Source organism: Labrus bergylta, chromosome 3, assembly GCF_963930695.1.
Source record: "Labrus bergylta chromosome 3, fLabBer1.1, whole genome shotgun sequence".
NCBI lineage: Eukaryota > Metazoa > Chordata > Actinopteri > Labriformes > Labridae > Labrus > Labrus bergylta.
Window position 1 is genome coordinate 6,542,021 of NC_089197.1, and position 14,350 is coordinate 6,556,370.

Genomic DNA, 14,350 nt, shown 5'->3' on the forward strand with positions numbered 1-14,350 from the left:
TTTGTTCAGTGTAAAGTGAGACATGCTTGTTGAGTTTCTCTATACGTGGGTTACCTCCACATGTGCATCAATCACTCTTAAGACTCTTAAATGATGATGTAACAATCAGCATGTGAATCAGCTGCTGCACAAGTGAGCAAGTGACTTTAAAAATCTTGTAGGTGTTATACATTCAAAGTACGTCTTATTGTGTATCGAACAGAGATGCTAATTTCATAAATTAATTACACAGGCGGCTGTAGAGTCGGTTGTCTCTCAACCTGAAGGTCAGGGGTTTGATCTCCAGCTCCTGCAGCAACATGTCCGATGTGTCCTTGAGCAAGACACCTAACCCTAATTTGCTCCCGCTGCTTCACCTGTGTTGATGCTTGTGTATGACTGGGATTAGTTCCTTCCGATGGTCACTTTGCAAAGCAGCATCTACCTTCAGTGTGTGAATGTGTAGGTGTGACCTGTGGTGTAAAAGCTCTTTGAGTAGTCAGAAGACTAGAAAAGAAATATACAAGCTCAAGTCCATTTACCATTTACAGTGTCATAGATTCTATGATTGGGCCTGATCGATTTCACTGTCAGTCTTTGCTCAACCAATCACAGCTGTTGAATAAATGTGTCATAGCAACGAGCTTGACCATGCCTCCTCGCTAAGTTTCTTTCTCTTCCTCGCTCTGAGAGTCTCTTTCATTACTTCTATTCTCTGATTTTTTTAAGCGAATTTAGGAACTCTTTAAGAGGATTTGCCGATGAATTTATCAGCCTACATTCCAATTGGTTGAATAAGGAACAAAAGCAAATCTCAAAGAAACTCTTTATCTCCGATTATTCATTGGTCATTTGCGTGTACAGTAGTTTCCAAAAATGGAGACTCGAGCAGGGATCCGGTTATTCCTGTTTGGCGAGGCTGAAAGAATCCGCCTCTCCAGTCGCAGAGGTTGAAACATACTGTAGGAGCTTTTTACACAGACAGAAAGAGTCAGACACGATGGAGGCAGGTGCGATCATCCTGCTGCTGTTCGCTTTACACGGAACCGCTTCAGCATCCAGCTTCTACGGAGGCAGCATCAGCTTCAGGGCCCCAAAGGAAAAGGCCGGGACGTATCAGGTACACAATGTTTAATCACCTTCCTCCTGAAATTCATCTTTATTTTTTATTTTAAAAAAACTGCAAATGGATTCAAACATTGGATTTTGTGAGCTCATCACAGTCTCAGCAGACGAGTCTGGTTCTGCCTCTCGTCTCCTCTGTAACTTTGCTAAACGTTTCCGAGTGCTCAGAGTAGATCAATGTTGGATCATTCTAGACAGAGGCGCTGCTTTTCAACAGGCAAGTCAGGCAGCCGCTCAGGGCTGACAAACTGTGCATAGCAGGGGGTCAAAATATGCAGATTTTGAAATGACAACTGTAAGAAACCTCCCTAGGGGGATGCCATCTGACAGCACTCAATTATGAATGTTGCTAGTCTTCTTCTTCTTCTTCGTTGGGTTTTAAAAATGTTGCTAGGCCAGCACCAAATATGGGGATGAGACCTTGAAAAACAACTTCTGCTGTGGTTACATCACGGTGTTGGTTCTTTGAGTTTGTGTTATTGTTATTCATATCTATATCTTGAAATTGTACTTGAAAAATGTTCTTTCGTTGGTGTCAGATTTTTTATAACATTATGGCTGTGAATGCTAGTTTGAGAGGCTAATGTGAATTTTTTTAGACATGTTTTGGGGAACTCTGAGACTTATTGAAACTGGTTGAAAAGGAGGAGATTTGTCACCTTTAAATTTAGAGTTTCAGCTTCCTGGTACCTGCTGTCAGTTTGGTCATTTATCTGCATCTTTCTTACTGACTTTCCTTCTACAAAATGATCTAGGCTATATATTTTTTTACAACCGGCTGAGAGAAAACAAAGAGAGAAGAATCCAAAAGAAAGAAAATCAAAGAACATTTCTGCTCTTTCTTTACACTCTGTCGTCTGTATTGTCACCGAGTAAACCATCGCTGCCTTTGATGACATTTTGAGCTGTGATGCTGACAATGTTTCCATCCCTGTAGGTGACCCTCCATCACAGACAGAACGGCAGAGGGTCATGCAGTGACAAGCCGTCCTTCCAGTGCGACGGTGGAGTGTGCACCAGTCTCGATTCGTCCGAGGTCCTTCTAACAGATCAGGACAGCATGGGACAGGACAGGTGGTGTCAGTCTGAAGCGCACACGACAGCGACCCTCTCCACCAATCACAGCTCCCTCTCTCTGAGGTAAGACCAGCTCACAGGAACCGAAACGTTCAGACGGATTTTACTCTCCTCAGAGATCAGGACTGAAGGTAGTGATATTGTTTGCTAAGGGACTACAGATGTAAACTAGCTATCTATAAGCTAACTCTGGTACAATGCATCAAATGGCAACCTTAAGCCTTTCATGCATGAGTTATAAAGTCTAAAAATAAAAAAATAAAATCAGGTAGCCAGATTTTTTGAACGTTATTATTTTTTAGTTCTTCGGACAGTATTCTTTTAAACTTTATCATTCTGAAGAATTTACAGAAGTGTCCACCAGATTAGCAAGGCTACAATGCATTTCCATCATAAGCCTTAAATAAATACTTTTATTCATTCGTTTTTTAGTGCATAAACAAAATAACTGAGCACACATTTTCTGAAAAGTGGAAGAGGTCAAAAGACATAGAGGATGGACTTTTCTCATCATTGGGGGGTTTGTAGACAGACTAGAGACACATATTAGAGTTAGAGAAACATGGTGAAGTGGATTTTGCATCATCTGTAACCTTTAAATGATTGTGGGTGTCTCAGCTGTGGGTGTATCCTGAATGTGGTTTGCAAAGAGGTTGAGACAAAGGGTTTTGTGAAGGGTTGGGGTTAGTGAAGCAAAGTGATGACTGAAATATCTGCAACTCCTGCAAAAGTTTGTACTCTGCAGAAATGGGATGTCAGCTCTTAGAAAGAAACTTTGAGTCGTGGAATAATTTGTTTATGATTATTAACCAAGTCTCATCGCCATCCTCTCAGGGACTCTGGCTGCTGCTGGGCGTCAAATGTGGAAGGAAAAACAAACTGGACGTCTTCTGTTGAGTTGGACCTGGGGACTCGATCTGACACACAAGAAGTCAACAGTTGTCCTGTAACCACCACCGTGTCCTCTTTACGGTACACAATCTTTATTTATATCACATGACTGAGCTCTGCAGGTAACGCAGAGTACAAATACCACCTGATACTGATGTTTCTATCAGATAATAGCAAATGTCAAATAACAGTCATGCACATGCAGCTTTGATTAAAGTAATTTTTTTCCAACATACAAAATTTATATTTTTTGAACAGATGATACAGATTGAAAGCATAAACAAACTTAAAAACAAAATGAATATGACAACTGGTATGTTGCACAGTGAGCAGTGATTTAGGCCCTTTTTTCACACCTGTTTGGCTCGGTTAAAACAAGCTGGAGTCCTTGGGTTTTATGAAAGCTGTCAATCAAACCCTGGTGTGGACCAAACAAACTGTACAGAGACCGCTTGAAAAGGTGGGTCTCAATCCGTTCTTTTCTTGGATGGACTCTGTGCGGTTTGTTTGTAGTCAGAAAAAGAACCAACCTCGATCTGGCTCATCTCAAAATGTGAGTTTTTTGCCCTGCAGGTTTCCTCAGAACTGTTTTACGAGGGTGCGTCTTCTGGCACACGATCCTGACGGAGACAAAGTGAGATGTCGTTTCACCAAAGATGCTACAGTTCCCCAAAACTTCACTCTGGATGAGGTGATTTACTCATGATGGTTCACATGCATGATGACATCTAGTGCTTAGATGAGTTGTAAGGATCCATGACATCAGGACTTAAAATATTCATCTTTGTTTTTTCGCGCAAGCAGTTATTCAGAATAAGAAAATTCATGAACACATGCCAAGGTTTTGTGTAAATTCTAAGACATTCAACTCTTTTACTTTTCCTGTCCTCTCAGACTACATGCACACTGATGAGTTCAGGTCAGGTGGGGGTCAACGTCCACGTGTTCGAGCTGATGCTGGAGGACTTTCCCACCAAAAACATCACTCTGACCTACGCCGATGGAACGACTGTTACGCGGGAGGTGTCCAATGTGAACCAACCATCTCTGTGCAAAGTCAAGCTGCAGTTCACTGTGGAGAGTAGGTCACTCAGAAACATCAGATAAAGATTTGATAGCATGACACACCTGGGGCGATTGTCTGACACTGAAGAAAACGTTGTTGGATTTAAATGTGACATATTCTCCTCCTCTTCAGTGTAAATGAGTCTCAGAGCTCCTCAAAACATGTCTGTGAAGTTTCTTGTTTTAAATCCACTCTGATCCTGTATTTGATCATGTCTATAAACCCCTCTATTTCAGCCCTGCTCAGAACAGGCTGTTTCTGTGTCTGTACCTTTAAATGTAAATGAGCTGTGTCTGACCATGCCCCCTCTCTGGAAGAGCTTGGGTGTCTCGGGCTTTCTCGCTCCATGTCCTTTTGTTTACGGTGAGAAGGCAGACTCAGAGGGCAGAACAAACACCTAGCTGTGGGAGTGTCACCCACCTGGGGGAGGGGCTACTGCCCTTTGTGATGTCATGAAGACATAGAGGATGGACTTTTCTCATCATTGGGGGGTTTGTAGACAGACTAGGGAAACATGTTAGAGTTAGAGAAACATGATGAAGTGGATTTTGAATAATATGTGACATTTAAAAAAAGTTAATTATCCTTTTATCTTCATATGGATTAAACAGAGTTAATGTATTTTACAGAGAGCAGAGAAGGCTTCACTGTCTAAATTATACACTGAATTCGATCTGTTTCAAAATGTTGCCAACTTATTTATGCAATTGAGAAAGTCTGCAGGATTTTTTTACCAAATGTTGAGTGTCTAGGACTTCTATATTTGTTGACATGGCATTGATATTGATTTTTACTGGTATCATATCAAAGTCTACAATTCTGATATTGCGACTTCGCCACTATAAACCACTACGGATGTGTAAGTTTAAAGAAATATCGTTGTTTTTCTGTCTTAAATGTCTTTTCTGTTAATGTTTCAGTTCTTTCTCCAATCCCAAACTGTGAACTGGGTCATGTTCAGCCCATGTTCCTGTCTGCAACGCCGTCACATGATGACGTGCTTTACGCCACTGTGGGGCAGACGTTCCAGATTTACGCCCAAGCACAGGCAAACCATGCAAGGTATTTCCCGATTTGTTGACCATGCATTTTGATTTGGTTGACGGAAATATCCTTTAACCAAGACGTACGAGTCAGATTAATATCCTGTTGACATCCATCCATCCTTCTATCTTCCACTTATCAAAGCTAAAGATAAAGATAAAGATAAACTTTATTGATGCCCCGTGGGGGAAATTTGTGCATTACAAATTTGTGCATCCGGGGCCGGGTCGCGGTGCCAGCATGCTAAGCAGGTCGCCCCAGACGTCCCTCTCCCCAGCAACGTTTTCCAGCTCCTCCTGGGGGATTCCAAGGCGTTCCCATGCCAGACGGGATATATAATCCGTCCAATGAGCTCTGGGTCTACCCCTGGCTCTCCTCCTTGTTGATGACAAAAGGATATTGATGCATACATTTAACATGTTTTCCATTTTCCTGCAGCATCAAGGACTTCCAGGTGAGCGGCCCTCGGAACATAACTAAAGTGGTCAAGGAAGAAAATTTTGGAAAAGCTAGCATGACTCTGAGGTGGACTCCTCTGCAGAGCGACGTGTACAGATTCATTCCCGTCTGCTTCACTGCAGAGACAAATGAAACGTGAGTGGATTCATACACACGTGGAACAGAATGGATGATTGTTTTATTGCCATGGCATGCACGCAGAGATGTTTCTTTGGATATTCTGGAGTGACTACAAAGATTATAATTTGTCTATCGCACATCAGAACTGATTTTAAATTATCTTCTTGATTCATTCAAAGCATTAAAGTTAAACTGACATTATGATGATTATTATTTATATTTCAATGTTTTGTGTTTCAGCCAATCAGAGATGAGGTGTGTTGTTGTCATGGTGACCCAAGCAACCATCATTCAAGGTTTGTCACTAGTTATTTTTTGTCTTGTTCTGTACAGTTGAGACGGTGATAGTTAGTTAGGGTGGTTTCACATCGGGAACCCGGGCCCAGATCTGAGTACGCTTGACCCCCAAAGTCCGGTTCATTTGATCGGTGCGAACACAAACGTACCGTTCTCTTACCTTACTTGTAACGTACTCAGGTATTGTGACTGTGTCTACTTAAAGAGATGGTCTCGGTACTTCTTGTGTACTAGAGCACGGTCCACGTTGAGGTGTGAACGCAACCGTGCTCAAACAAGGAAGTGGACTGTTATATGACGTCATTCTAAAACTTGGAAATAAAGCACTGAATAATTCACACAAGAGAAACAAGCAGGAAGGAAGAAAGAGAACAAATAAAACAGGAAATTAAATCTGAACACTGAAATAAACAAAATACAAAATGTAAAAAGAACAAACCAGTTAACACCTAACAATGTTTTAAACTGGTAATCAAAATACCTGCTGGTCGTGGTAGTAGGCATTTGTTTGATTTGCATCCAGTTAAATATTAAAATTTATTTTTGGCCGTTTTGTGCCTTTATTGTAGAGATAGGACAGTAGATAGAGTTTGAAAAAAGGGAGAGAGAGAGTGGGGAATGACATGCGGGAGAGGAGCCACAGGTCGGATTCAAACCTGGGCTGCCTGTTTGTAGGACTACAGTCTCCATACATGGGGCCCACGCACTAACCACTGCACCACCAGCTACAAAGTGAAATATTATTAAATAATATAAATAGTATAGGCAGCTGCAGAGCTGCCCTAGGTAGGTTGGCTCAGGTAATATTGTGTCTGCGTGCACTGCTGGTGGTGTCACCGTGCAGACACACTACACGTCCTCCGAGCCACTCAGAGACGCGCTGCCCAGCCCCTCCAATTACCATACTGGTTGTCTTGGATTTTATGGTAAATCTTGTAAACATAGGATTTCATTTTACAGGAAAGGCCAGCGTTCAGTGCTTGCCCAACAAGATGACGGTGGTCCTGGAGAAAGCCTCCATGCCGGGGATCGATGAGAACTTTCTGGAGCTGAAAGACTCGTCATGTTCGCTTACCTCCAACAGCACCCACATCATGGGCACCATGTCGTTCAGCACCTGCGGCACTAAAATAGAGGTGTGTACAAAGAATCAAGTCTCCAAGATCAGATTACTTCCTAACTTATGGAATTGTATTTGACGACTAACATGCATACTTCTACTGAGTGGATAATGATCCAAATTGTGTGAACATCAGCCACTTATTGGGTTTTACATCTTTAATTTGTCTTGCATGCAGGACAAAGGAGACTTCATCATCTTCCAGAATGAGATCAACTCCTTCGAGCTTCCCACCGAGGTTATAGTCCGAAGAAAGACGGTCAAGATTGGGTTCTCCTGCCAGTTTCCCAAGACCATCAGCATCTCCAGTTACTTCTCTCTCCACAAGTCCGACTACATCTTCACCGAGTCCAACTTTGGCAGCTTTGGCTACACGTTTGAGATTTTCCGTGATGGAAACTTTTCAAATAAGGTGCCGGCCAAAGCCTACCCAGTGGAGGTGAAGCTGTTGCAGACTATCTACATGGGCATTCAGGCTCAGTCTGAGCTTTCAAACGTTCAAGTGTTTGTTGAGTCGTGCAAAGCAACTCCTGATGACAACCCTGACAACAGCCTGTCCTACAACCTCATCCAGAACGGGTAAAGTTTTGACTATTTGATTAGAAAATGTGTCAGAAGATAACAATGTTCTTTCCCTCAGAGTGACTTGATAACATGTTTTTACCATCATAGTAAAGATGGAAAACTTGTCTCCACCTCCTCCCATTGATCAAAAGTGAAGACAGTACCCCCTCTGATAGGCGCTGACCGTGAGAAGTTCAATGACTCGTGTTCATTACGTTTCCTCTCGTCTTTTCTACTCTTCTCTGAGAAGCATGACAACATCCATCAATCACCCAGATGAAGGCCACAAACTGAAATGTGATGGGCTAATTAGTTAATAAAGTTGATCTTCATACTACAAGTGTTGCTGGACCTTTTTGACATCTTCTAAGCCTTTCACTTTTCTTCTTAGTTGGCGAAGTTGTGCCAGAAACTCCCACTCTGCAACATTCATCCACAACGACCGAAACCATGTTTGAGGAAAAAATCTGGTCCCATCTGTCAACATTGTGGAGGAGTGCTTTATGACCTATACCATAGCCAGTCACTGGGGAGGGCTCCAAATATTTTGGCTTCAATGTCCCGGGAGTGGTCCTTTCATCCTTGTTAGGGCGCACATGCAGTAGGCAATATGTACCATGTCTGTTCTCCGTCAAAGTCCAGTTTGTTTGACTAGTGCGAGTGCTCCGATTCATGCTTAACCACCGTACAATTCCTTGGCCTTGGCATGGTTGGAAGAGGTGTTGCCTCAGCACGGTACAGTTGCTTATGCTTATGCACAAGCACAGGCACAAATGTGGACAGCCTTCCTTTATCGTGAAAACCAGGAGTGGCTGTATCTGACTTAAATTACACAGAATAAGCCACAAAATCAGTAAAGTAGCTGTGCTGTTCTCCGATGTGTATCCCTTTTTCAGTTTTTCATTCTTTACGTCCACCTGTTTTTGTTAACTTTTCATGATCATGCTTCATGATTGTATGATGATGATGATGTTGTATTATGTCGTTATGTACAAGAGGTAACCGTGCTCAGGCCGGGTTAGTCCTGGAGCAGTGTGAGTTAAGGAAAGCGGGGGAATGGGGAGGGGAACAATCATGCTTCAGCGCGGTACGGAGGAACTGGTCGTAGTGTGAGTGCGCCCTTATTGTATGGTTTGTGGCATTAAAATGTATTTTTCTTACAGTTGTAACAAGGATGAAACACTAAAAGTCTACCGATCTGATGATCCAACTTCATTCAAATTTGAGGTTCAAGCCTTCAAATTTACGGGGAACTATGATCAGGTAATGATAACAAACACAACATCACACCAGACTTTCAGCAAAATGTTACTCTCAAAGTTGGCACTGAGCTGTTTCTGTGAGAGATGGATGAAAAAGACACTGTAAGCATGATAAAGTGTAAGACAAAATTTCCCCCTGACTGCCCTACAGAGCAAACACCATCCTTGTGCTCCAGTGTTGTTTGTCTGTATTAAACTGAACCATTATGCGGCCTATTGGAGGCAAACTTCAATCAATCAATCAATCATTATTTATGTAGCGCCAATTCATAACAAGTGTTATCTCATGACGCTTTACCACAATTCCTCGCAGCTAAGGTGGAGGTCGGAGCAGGCTGTGCATGAATGAGGATGGCGGTGGTTGTGGTGACGACCCAGTCTGATGGTGGTGGCTGGGCGTCAGGGACGCTGGGTGGTAGTAGTGCCAGATCACCTCGCTGAGAAATTGCCCCTTCATATGCAAAAATGATGCATCATTTAAAAATACAGACTGGGTATAAGCCTGAGCGCCGGAAATGTAAATAAATAAACTAGATTAGAGAAAAAGAAAGAACATAAAATGAAATATATTTGTCTTATTAAGATATGATCTGGTTTCCTTTGATGTAAGTCCTCCTCCCTGCTTCCTGACAGGTGTACATCACCTGCTCCGTCATCCTCTGTGAGATCGGCAGTCCCTTCTCCAGGTGCGCTCAGGGCTGTCTGAAGGAACCGTCCCGCCGACGCAAGAGAGCGGTGGGCAAGGAGACAGTCGGCCACTCCATTACCCAGGGTCCTTTGCGGTTTGTCAGTCAGGCTGTGCCAGAAGTTGCAGTGGATGAAGACGATGTCATGATAATGAACGATGTCATGCCTGATGTGATGATCAAGAGTAACACGGCCGATGTGATGATGGAGAGTTACACGCCCGCCGAAGGTTAATATCTATCTGTCTGTCTGTCAATTTCTGTATCGATGTATCTCTATCTTTACATTTAAATCTATCACAGCTCTGTATCACACTGTGTCCCAGCAGCACGCGACACGAGCGACCTTCAGCGACAAAATCTGCTCGATTGTATCGTTTCCTATTTGAGTGTCCTGACAAAAAAAAACAAAAAAAAAAAACAAAAAAAACAACTGACAACCTCTCTCACTGCATCTTCATATTTTATATGGCGAAACCAACCAATCAAATATTAGTATAATATAATATTTGGAAGTAGTATTTTCTGAATGGCTGAGTCGACACGGAAAAAATAAAATACTTTTTATTTTTTAAACTTGCGGTGAAAGGATATTTGGCTTAAGTTGGGCAGGCTGAGAATTTCCCTCCACTAGCCCATGATTCTATAGAGATATACAGCTAACTACACCACGGCCGGATGATTTTGACGTCACTACCGTTATGCTTCAGACGATCTCCGATAAACTAATCCGCGTAGCTTAATAAATTGTTTATTAACCTAATATTCACCTTAACCCAAAGATTAAACCTACAGAAGACATCATGGACTAGTGAGAGGCTTGATGCCGTTTTGTGTCCCAGACAACCACTATAGTGTCATTTAGCCACTTTTAGCAACCGCCTTTTTAAGGACGCATAAAAACTTCAAAATTCACAAGAGGGGGTATTACCTAACTCAGTTTATGTCATCTAACAAAACGCCAACATCTCTTAAGCTTAAATTAATCACAGACCTTATTTCAGGTGTCTAACCACAAACCCATTCATAATCTCCGTTGACTTTGAGAGGATAGACCCCATGGTGCTCAAATGCTTACTTACTTCAGGGTTTTAGGACTCATCCCTGTGGCGCAGGGATTAAAACATTATTATTTTTGTATTTCTATATATCTGTTTTCCTGTCTCTAACAATCTAAATTAATTTGCCTCTTCCATCTTTATTTTCTGTCATTTTTAAAATACATCTCCAGATCTACCCCATCAAAGAAACTTTTGCTCTGTTGTCTTTCAGTGTTTCCTCCAACACTTCTTAGAAAAGCTGAACCGGGTGAGGAAGGTGGGAGTATAAGGGAGATCCTCAACACCAACATCAGCACCATATTCTTTGCCACAGCTTTCCTAGTGTCTCTGGTGGTGATGGCTGTGGTCATTCGCCACTTCAGCATCAAGAGAAGAGCAGATGATCGCAAATCTCTTCTCGTTTCAGGCTGGTAGACATAAACCAAACTAATCTCATATATTACATGTTATATTTTTCCCTCTTTTAAAGACTAGGGCAACTGTTTTTCTAAAGTCTATCTTCTAATGACACATGTCCAATTTCATCACACCTTCATATTAGCCAATAAGGATCTGTTCTTCATGAGGTTTAATCGAAGAAAAGTGGGGACAGTGTCCACTGTCTCACTCTGTGCAGAATTTAAGTATACAATTAAATCTACACAACTGCATCAATAGAGCCATGTAAATGTGATTCAGTGATTTGTATGGCAGATTCATCATACATTACAACGGAAACAGTCAAACACAATGTCTGCTTGCTAGATAGCAGCCGCCTGCAAGCTGTCACATTAGCCATGAAGGATGTATTTTTCAAAAGGTTCAATTGAAGGAAATACTCCCCTTTACAGCGGTTGATTAAAGGCACAACCATTCAGTAGGGGGCGTTCCAAATGTTTTGGATACACTCTTGTTGAAATGTAATGTCGTCCATCTTTTCATAAAGTCTACTGTTTGGACAAGAATGTTGGAAGGTATTGCTTCAATTCTATTAAAGGTCTTTTTTTCCCTTGAGGCTGGTGAATCTTTATTAAGAGTGTAAGAAGTGCAATGACCAATATGCTTGGATATATTCTTACAGGGGTTACATATTTTCACCATCCTGCCACACCCTTTTTTCCCGTCTGCTGCACTTAAAAAGTAACTCAAAACAAACAGCATTTTTATATGGCACCATGTTAAGAAAAAGCTTTCAGTTTTCATTTAAGGTTGTTGTTATTGGCAAAGAAACAACCAAACCCTACAGTCCACAGAACCAGTTCTGCAGTAGTTTCTGGAATTTGAAAACAATCAATCTTTTGTACTGATGGGAAAACAAAATCATGTCAGATTGATTTTATGCCTCTGCTGTTAATCTGTTAACTGTTTATGCACACATTCACAGCAGTTCTTTTCAGGAGTTAAAGGTTTAATTTTTGTTAACTTAGACTTTGGTTAAAAACTTGGATGTACTTGCATGCAAATTAGAATTTGGCGTTTTGGATTTTCTCTCTCAAAGTGCATTTAAAGGTGTCTCTCTCTTGTCCACAGAGCGCCCTGCTCACCTGTTTTCAGCACTATGTAACTTTGGCTAACTAGGGCAGCAGTTCTCTCATGAAAAACTTTACGGCACTAGTTCACACAGCAGCCTTCAGCTACAAAGCAGCCAGTTGGCCTGTCTGTTCTGTTTGATAAGACGGTGAAGTGTCTGATGTAACCAGGACAGAGATAATATAAGTTTACAACGGGCGCGTCTGGAGATAGTATCTGAAGGAGATTTAGGAGTCCCCTTAGGTGGAATGTTTAAATTGAGGTGTTGTATAGGAGTATTGCCATATATGGTTGTGTAACTTGATGTTTTTATGACGAAAAGCAGATGTTTAGATGCATATAAGCAATTGTCTCTGTGTGTTCGACAGAGATCATTATTGGCTTCTTGATCCTCCTGGTCAGACGTGACCAGTGATTCTGTTTCTTGCTTAAATAAAATTATACTCTTTGAAAGCAAGTCAGTCTCAACGGCGAATTTCTTCATCATCAAACATATCAACAACAAGGAAATCCACATCAATTTTGGCGTCACGGAACAGGATCAGTTGGGGCCTTCTTCAGTGGACCACAGCTTGTTCATTATTTCCATCACTTCGTAAGTGTTTCTTTCTTTTTTTCTGCACATATTGCGGAGCTGTTTCTGTCGTCTATCGGCAATTTTGGCCGCACTGTCAAAGAACTGAAGTGCAATGATGTGTTGATGTTGGAGTAATTCTCCGTCTAAATTGGGGTTTATTGAGTTAAAAAGTATATAAATAAAGGGGAATAAAATAAAGAAGAGATAAATAAGAGAAGAAGAGATGAATAAAGTTGAAAGGTAATGATAGCATAAGCGCAACTAGTAACGAGACCAGTTAGCTAAAAAACTATGCAAGTTTAACAAGGACAGGGCCCGTATCCTCTTAACAGTAAGTCATGTGTAAATTAGACACTGAAGTGAAAGTTGGCTTTAAGAAGTAGTCAAATTTGAGTAAAAATAAAACAAAGGGGATCCCTGGCCAGGGTATTTGGATAAATTATAAACGTATAATGTAGGAAAATAAAAGAGAAGAAATAAAGATGAGAAGTGTAAAGATGAGAAGTAAAAAGATGAAAAGTGAAGATAAGGAATAACGATAAGAGTTTTGAGAAAAGTGGGAAAAAAGCGCTGAGTAAAGGAAAAAGTGTGCATTGAAGCATGCAGTGTGAAGTAATTTGTTAAAAGACAATTTGTTAAAAGTTTGACAGAAGTAAAAATTTGATAGAGGAAAATTATATATGAGTCGACTTCAAAATTTGAACTGAAATGTGTGTGCGCTCGCTGAGGCGCGGCTGTTCTTGGAATGTGTGTGCGCTCAAGCTCTATACAGCCTGAAGTGTTTGTGTGTGTGTGGCTGCTGGACGGTCTCTGTCTCTGTCTCTGTCTTGTCTCTTGTGTTGTGATTTGGATGGTTTTGAGAGGTCTGTGTGGTGTGAAGATGTGTATTTGATCCGGAAATGTTCTTGTATATGTGTGATTGATAAATAGAATAGATGTATTATTAAATAGGCATATATAGCAGGTGATTGGTTAAAAGGCGATTTAGTAACTTATAAGAGGGGACATTTTTGCTTCATCAGTGTTAAAAATCTATGAGCCCTTTGTTTCAGGGGACTTTATATATTCAATTTGATAAAAATCTATGAGCCCCTCAGAGGATGTTTGTTTAATCTGATAAATACACATGAGCCTAATAAAGGACGTTTATACATAGCATAAGTATATATAGTATCTGTTTTAACAGAAGTGGAGAGACCAGCGAGGATAGTCTGTACCCATTCAGATAGCAAGATTCGAGAAAAGAACAGAAAAATTCCTGATAAAGTTTAGAACTGCCGGCTGATTGGAGTGTGAACTTCTCTTTCTGTCTGTTTGAGCGTATGTGTGTGACCACATTATGCTGCGAATTTTGTCTGTTCAAAAAGAACATATAGTTTGGTTTAAAATAGGTGAAGAAGTTGGTTTTGACTATGAGAGAATACATTTTTCTATTTGGCTGTTGATTGGGAGGATACTGTGCTGATTTCTGTGTGCGTAGACTCTGTGCACAGGGGTGGAGCAGTGATCTTAA

At 41.2% G+C, this 14,350-nt stretch overlaps 1 protein-coding gene across 1 annotated transcript; it reads left to right on the forward strand.

The window, feature by feature from the left end:
- The first annotated feature begins 942 nt into the window (after window positions 1–942).
- Window positions 943–11,744, forward strand: LOC110000715 (uncharacterized). Its single transcript, XM_020656054.3, has 13 exons — window positions 943–1,099; window positions 2,042–2,244; window positions 3,016–3,153; window positions 3,646–3,763; window positions 3,967–4,153; window positions 5,059–5,200; window positions 5,621–5,776; window positions 6,002–6,057; window positions 7,019–7,194; window positions 7,357–7,757; window positions 8,906–9,005; window positions 9,638–9,920; window positions 10,963–11,744. The coding sequence occupies exons 1-13, from the start codon at window positions 980–982 to the stop codon at window positions 11,163–11,165; spliced, it is 2,283 nt and encodes a 760-aa protein (XP_020511710.2). The 5' UTR covers window positions 943–979; the 3' UTR covers window positions 11,166–11,744.
- The last annotated feature ends 2,606 nt before the right edge of the window (window positions 11,745–14,350 follow it).

What these genes read in the sequence shown, in the direction of transcription:
- LOC110000715 (XM_020656054.3), top strand. Translation starts at nt 980, where the DNA reads ATGGAGGCAGGTGCGATCATCCTGCTGCTGTTCGCTTTACACGGAACC. An exon ending in GCTGCAGTTCACTGTGGAGA is followed by an intron (nt 4,154 to 5,058) that starts GTAGGTCACTCA and finishes TTAATGTTTCAG; the next exon opens with TTCTTTCTCCAATCCCAAAC. An exon ending in TTACGGGGAACTATGATCAG is followed by an intron (nt 9,006 to 9,637) that starts GTAATGATAACA and finishes GCTTCCTGACAG; the next exon opens with GTGTACATCACCTGCTCCGT.